The 7,825-nt window shown below is 34.5% G+C and overlaps 1 protein-coding gene across 1 annotated transcript in view; it reads right to left on the bottom strand.

The window, feature by feature from the left end:
- Window positions 1-1,351, bottom strand: part of LOC106474764 (D-aspartate oxidase-like) — a 25,310-nt gene extending 23,959 nt beyond the window's left edge. Inside the window, exon 1 of the mRNA XM_022403068.1 lies at window positions 1,073-1,351. Coding sequence (XP_022258776.1) covers window positions 1,073-1,323 — 251 coding nt within the window. The 5' untranslated portion in view covers window positions 1,324-1,351. The remainder of the gene's footprint in view (window positions 1-1,072) is intronic.
- Window positions 1,352-7,825: the final 6,474 nt, after the last annotated feature.

Below are 7,825 nucleotides of genomic sequence, written 5' to 3'. Positions count from 1 at the left end.
TGCGTCACTGTAGTCATGTGACTCGCTGACGCAACACCAGTTTTATTAAGTAAAGACTTGTGTCGTTAAAATTTCGTCGGAACGAAGTTACGGAAAAATCTATTAACAAACGGAGACGTAACACACCTTTTTTGTATTTATAGGTACTTACTAAAACAATGTTGTCTTGGTTTATAGTAAAACTATATTTATGATGTAGTCTAGAAAAGTTTTCGAAAGCCAGCGTGTATTTGTTTATATATATTGCTGTTTTAACCTTAAATAATACTCTTTAAACGCTGAAACGGGCTAAGCATTAGAAATCGATAGGTATAAAATTGGTGATATAAATAACATTAACTGCAACTGTTTTTTTTAAGCTGTGGCATAGCGGTTTATAGAATGGCTCTGAGTTTTTAAAGTACAAAGTTTTAGCTCATAGCTCTATCATTTCTTGACCGATTGAGATCTAATTACAGTTTTGGACTCAAGAGGTCAAACCCTTTCAATTGATGTATTTGATCAACCACAAGGTCTCATAGATTAATTTACTCTAATCCTGCCTGAAAGAATTTCAATTTGAGGGTAGGCTGGTAGAGATCCTGATGAGTAATAAAATCGAATCAGGTATACGCGCGCCCCACGCTTATTATTGCTGGCGCACAAAAATACAGCTAATAAAAAAGAAAAAATGTCTGATATATTAATTTACTCTAATCCTGCCTAAAAGAATTTCAACTGCCGCGGCTATTGAGGATTCTTTCTTTTTTTTTCCATACAAAAGGTCAAGCATTGGGTTGATTGGCTGTGACATTTAATCCTAAGTTGCTGATAAGACTTCTAGCTTAAGCTTTCAGTTGTTGACTTTTGTCATAAAAAGTCATGTTCTTGAGCATTATATTTGTACCATAATACTCACACAATATTAACATATTATTTACAAAAACAAAACTTATAACAACAAAAACGTACTTACATAAGTTATAAGTAGCTGAATTTTGTTGATTTTTAAAATATGTGATAACATAAAATGCAAAAATGATTTAGGTTCATTGTTATTTATTATTCAATTTATTTCACATAGATGATCTACCTATAAACCTCCTCACTGGGTCCAATGCTTACATCGGGGCCAAACAGTCCACCAGCTCCACTACTCAAAGTATCATTGTCAAATTTATCTGCAATAACTGTTAGGTCAACAAGGGGCAAGGTTTCCTTTATACAAAGAGCCGTAGAAAGACCGATAATACCAGCACCGATGACAGCAACTTTTGGACAAGAACTTTTCAAACTGGCCATTGAATGCTGTTTGCTATGAGTGCAACTGTAACATAAAAACATTGTGACATCAGTGGCACGTTTTTCAGAATAATAAGTGGAGTATTTTTGTTTTCTGTATGACCATATTTTCCATTAGCAAAGTGGACAACGAATTTACCTTCAATGATAACACAGAGAGCATAGAATGTTTGATGTAGATATAAATATATATCTTCGTAGCATTTTGCTCTGAATATTAATATTTCTTACAAAAATTGTATTGTTACGACAGCGGAAGTCACATTACTCTTGTAACACGTAATGAGTGTCAAGAAGATTCGTGAAGGCTCGAGTGTTTGCCAGACTTGCTGTATTCTAATATATAAACCCGACAATCAAAGCGGGAGGGGATTAATCGGAACTGGAATAGCAGATAGAGGGAGATTGAAGTTATAGACGCCGATAATCGAGTCAAGCGGCGGTAGACACCGAAAGTAAAGTGCGTGAATCGTTGTGAATTATAGCGTGTGTTGAAGTTGAAGTGAATGTGGAAATTAAGTGTATTGCAAAGTTGAATTGAGAAAGAATAAACTAGTTTTATTTTTTAAAAAAAGGACTTGTATCGCTAAAGTTCCTCGGAAAGAATTTCTACGGAAAATTAACAAACGAACACAGACGTAACAGTACAAATATACTTAGCCACTCTTACTTACAGAAGTTGTATAAATGATTTAAAACACTCAGAGACAGGTTGAATAGTTGGTCTATGGAATATCTTGTGACCGTCACTGTGGAGATGAAGTACAGAGTTCCTATAGTGGCTGAGAAGTGACAGTGAACAATATCTATTAAAAGTGATGGTAGGACTGACGATTTATTCATACTGAGATGATTTAATGAAGCTGATTTAAAACTTACACGAATTGTAAATTTCTTCTTCTTGAGTATATTTAATGAGGCTGATTTAAAGGTTTTGTTTTTTACTAATATAGCATATTGGGTTAAAAGGCATCTAGTAATAGAGGTTAAGAGTGAGAAGCTAAGAATGGGATTTATATGTTCCAAGTAGTTTTTCAGACATATTTAGTATTGAAAATCAAAAGGATGGAAACAGGCTACAATATCTTCCACCTATTATATGACTCTTAACTGAATACCGTCACAGAAATGATGCCCCGACAACCGAAAATATGCCTGGTGAAAATCGTGTTTCAAATCTTGGACCTTTTAATCCAAAACATGGAATAATTACCATTAGCTGTGCCCAGCTCCTGTTTTGTTTTTGTAAAAATTCAAACCGAACACAATATGAAAAGTTATCTTACAAAATTCTTACATTCACATTGTCATACAGTCGTTTGTTAATTATGCTCACGTGGTCAAATGAAATTAAAGGGTCATAATTTTCATAGTTAATATAACATAACAATAAAGAATGGCAAGGGACCTTTTGAACCATCTAGACTGTCCTATCCACTAAATCAAATTATTGAAAAGAAAAAAAACCCAAAGCCAACCATTATCATTCATGTATTTATCAAGCTCTACATAAAATTAACTGCAACTCATTCCAAAGGCCAACTACAGTCTTAGCCAAAATGTTTGCATATTTTGTGACAAATAAGATCATTATTATTAAGATGGGATATAAATACCCTTAGAGCTGTCAAACTGAGAACTGCATGTTATTATAAACATCTACGTGTGTAATTTGTACAATGAGACATGTTCTATGGACATCATGAACAATTTATTAGAACAGCAATCAATTTTATCAGACACCTGTAGAAAGATGTGTAATTCAGCATTACATCTATCCCAACAAAACCTTACCAAAACTTATACAGTGACAAAATATAATACTAAATTATTATAAGTAGTGTCTATAACCTCATATCAGTTCATATTAAACATTCAGTACTTGGTTGATCTTCCTCATACTCTAATAACCTCCGCAAGGCGACGTGGTATGCAGTCGATGAGGTTATTGATGTAATTCACTATGATTTCATCCCAACTTGCCACTAGAAGACTTTGCAACTCAACTGCAGTAGCTGGTTTATAGTCGTGGTTAGTAATTTTCCGGCTCAGTTCTGCCCAACAGTTCTCATTTGATTGCAATCTGGAGATTTTGCTAGCCATGGCACTCTTATAATGTCCTTCTGGTCGAGATAATCCTGCACAATACGTGCACTGTGAGCAATGACAATGTCATCTTGGAAATTAAAGTTGTTGCCAAACCTTGCCCTAGCATATGGCAGAAATAGCGTCTCCATGTGATGCCTGAAGTAGGCGCCATTGACATTTCCCTGGAGGATATGAAAAAAGTTTTTCCACCATAGTGAATAGCTGCCCAAACATATGCTGCACCACCTCCTGTGGGAAAGACAGTCCGCCCTCGTCTGTATTCCAGGAAAACAACGAACATGAATCCTAATATCAGCTTTAACTAGTTGGTAACAGGACTCATCTGAAAAGATGACATGTTGTCAGTGTCCTAACTGTACATTGGCATGCTATCTTGCCCAATTAACATGTTGATGGCGGTGGATTCTGGTTAATATCGGTTTGCAGATAGCTCTTCTTGCAAAATAACCTTGTCTGGCCAGTCTCCTATTCACTGTTCTTCTGAATACACATACACTGGAATAAATGTATTCATGTCATTCCTATCGTAAGGTGTTACAAGACTTTTTTCGACCTTGACGTTTTCCCCTGATCAAAAAGTGACGAGGCATGACTCTATATCAAGTACAAAGAAATTGTGTGAATAAAGCATTGATCTGTTTCGAAAAATATTATGCCAAGAGCACAACCTTTTATACAAAATAGGTGTGTGTGTGTGTTTTGACGAACAAATGCTCAAAACAACTAATAAAGTCCAAAATAACAACTCGTATATGTTTGTCCAATCGTATGCTACCTTCTCTGTTACTACTCGGGCATTTACTCAAGAACTACCCCATAAATGTAGATAATAACGTCAATATAGAACAGTATGCAAACATTTTGGACAAGACTATACCATGTTAAAAAATAAAACCGCCATAGTTGACAATGATTTCTTCCCTGCCAAAACTGATCTTTGTGTCTCGTAGTCTTATCAATATCACCATTAAATATGGAAAAAGGTGATGCATCAACGCTATCAATTGGATTAACAATCTTAAACACCTCAATCACATTTCTTTTAACTCTTCTTTTTTCAATAGAAAACATGTTCAGAGATCTTAACCTGTTCTCATATGATAACATTTACATCCCAAATATCAATCTTGTAGCCCTCCTCTGAACCATTTCCAACAATTCAATGTTCCTTCTCAGGTAAGAAGCCCAAGACTAAGCATAATACTTCAAATATGTCCTAACAAGTGATCTATACAATGAAATCATAGCCTCTTAATCTTGTATTCAATATTTCATTAGCTACAATCTAAAGTCCTATTTAGCCTGCCACTAGCAGTAGCACATTGCTTGGATGGTTTAAGTGACTGATGAACCAGAACACCAAGATTTTTTTCTTCCGTAACACTGTTAAGGCTATTCCCATCAAAAGTATACTCATAATTCAAGTTGTGATACCCCACATGCATTACTTTGTATTTATTATGATTTAAGGCCACCTGTCATTTATCAGTCCAACTCACCAAGTAATCCAAATCCGTTTGTAAAGCAGCAGCAGCAGCCTCTTCACAGTCAGCGACATCTAAAATTTTAATGTCATCAGCAAATATAAATAATCTATTGATAATTTTTCATCCTATGTCATTGATGTAAATCAAAAAGAGCAAAGGTCCAAACACTGAGTCCTAAGGCGGGCCCCTCGTAACAACAACCCAGTTTAACTGAACTCCATTTATAACATCCCTCTGCTTTTTTTAATCAAGTCAGTTTTCTATCCAATGAGCCAACCCACATTTACCTTGCCTTCCTCAAAATACAGATACACTACATCCACACTTGTACCCTCATCTATGTAAGAATTAACCTCTTCAAAAAAATGTCAAAATATTAGTAAGGCAAGCTCTTCCCCTAGTGGAACCATGCTGACAACCCAATAAAATTGTAAACTTTGTAAAGCATATTTTATCAGACTGTTGCGTCATCGAGGTCACGTGACTGGTGTGGCGCCACCTATTTTCTAGAACTATCCTGTACCTTGGCGAATACTCTAGTATTTACTAGATATAGGGTAGTCTGGTATATAAAAGAGGGTGACAACGTGACGGAACAGTAATGTGTGTGTAGATAGTGAGTAATTGAACTGCAGTCAGAAGTATTGTTGACGTTCGTTGATATAGCGTTTGTTTTAGCGCGATTGTTGAAAATAAGTGTGTCGTAAAGTTATATTCAGAAAGAATAAACCAGTTTTATTAAGTAAGGACTTGTGTCGCTAAAGTTTCGTCGGAACGAAGTTACGGAAAATTAATTAACAAACGGAGACGTAACAAGACTTTTAAAAAGTTTTCAAACCACTAAAAAGAGGAGTAACATTAGCCAACTTCCATTCTTCTGGCACCTGCCCACTTTTCAAGGACTTAGAGAAAATAATAGCAAGTGAATCACATATCCAATCTTTAAACTCTTTCAAAACCCTCGAGTGAATATTGTTGTCTGATCTCAAAATTATTTTATCAAAATAGTTGTAGCTTACATCTTACAAAACATTTTAGTAGGTGTGTTAATATAGGGTAGATCACGGACAACTATTCTTTCCCCTCTATTACAGCAGTCTAAAATTTTATTCCACTCATGACAAATGAGAAAGGAAGTTTAACCAATCATCAAAATAACTATACTTACACTTAAAAAGAAAATATAGGAACGAAAAATAAAAAACTTGTACTTGAATATAGACTCATTATAAAGTTAACAGGTGCAAAAAAGTATTTAAGGGCACAGTACAATTTATAAAATGAATTCTTAGAAGTTGATATATTATTTGTTAAAATCATATTAAATATTTACGGAATACAAACGAATGAAATTAGACAATGACCATTTACTTAACAGTAATTTTTTATGCCAAATATACACATATAATAAGAAATAAACATATAGACATATAATTTATTTGACTACGTTCATAATATGAACTTATTTTAATTTTTGAAAATACAGAATGCATGCTTAGCTTTACCTAGATCACAAAACACAGAAGAGTTAAGCCAACCAAAAACAGGCAGCAAGCTTAAACATTTCCAATGTCTAGATTAAATTTATTCATTGCGTTAAACCATTCCCTTACTTATTTCTTAAAGTTTCTGATAGTAAATTTGTAATGCATACTGAAAGTTTACAAACATTAGTCCCAATGGATTAACCAAACTTCATTTCACCCAAAGTATAAGTAATGATGGAAGTAGTATATTAATGTTTTGTAACATGTACATAAGTTGAAGTACCTTACATAAAGTATCAAAGTGCAGATGCAAACATGTGTGCTAATGTTTCCCATCTAATAGTCGAATACTCAGTTGGAGATAAAGTATTACACTGAACTGACTACTTCTTTATCAAGACCCAACACAAGGGCTACACTGAACTGACTACTTCTTTATCAAGACCTAACACAAATACTACACTGAACTGACTACTTCTTTATCAAGACCTAACACAAAGACTACACTGAACTGACTACTTCCTTATCAAGACCCAGCACAAGGGCTAGACTGAACTGGCTACTTCTTTATCAAGACCCAACACAAGGGCTACACTGAACTGACTACTTCTTTATCAAGACCCAACACAAGGGCTACACTGAACTGACTACTTCTTTATCAAGACCCAACACAAGGGCTACACTGAACTGACTACTTCTTTATCAAGACCTAACACAAATACTATACTAAACTGGCAACTTCTTTATCAAGACGCAACACATAAACGTTGGTATATTAACATGAGCAAAACATCCTGATCATATGACATTCTAGACTACTGCATGAGCCTTATAAATGTGAAATGCTATAGTATGGTCAGTTTTTGAAACAGTGTGTAAGAGAACAATAGTCTCTTCGACTTTCAGAGGAACGTGATAGTCCAGCAAAAGTATCATTATCACACTTTTTTTGGACTGATTTTGTAAAGACACCTGTCATAAAAGTGTAAGAAATATGTAATTGAAAAGAAATGAATTTGTCAATAGTACACTAGGAAAAAAACTTTTCTGTAACCCAATGACAGAGCAAGGTCAAAGATGGTTACATAAGATTGTGTAATATCAGATGTTCTAATTGGCCTATCATTTCAACTTCTCTTGACTAACTCTAACTATACTACATAAAGGAGAACATCACACAAATTTATATAACAGTTGCTAACACTAGTTCAATAAACAAATAACTCAGATGCAAACAGTAAACCAGTGATACTTAGTATACATACTGTAGATAACAAATTATTGAAACTGTGTGATATGATCTAGTGATTCGCGTTGTATCATGTCTTGTACTGAACTTAGAAAATATTGTTACGTCTCCGTTTGTTAATTAACTTACTGTAACTTCGTTCCGACGAAACTTAAGCGACACAAGTCCTTTATTAATAAAACTGGTTTATTCTTTCCGAATATAACTCTGTG

The sequence above is a fragment of the Limulus polyphemus genome, unplaced genomic scaffold, assembly GCF_000517525.1.
Source record: "Limulus polyphemus unplaced genomic scaffold, Limulus_polyphemus-2.1.2 Scaffold7659, whole genome shotgun sequence".
Lineage (NCBI taxonomy): Eukaryota > Metazoa > Arthropoda > Merostomata > Xiphosura > Limulidae > Limulus > Limulus polyphemus.
Note: the sequence above shows the minus strand (reverse complement) of the source record. Positions and strands in the feature narration are given on the sequence as shown.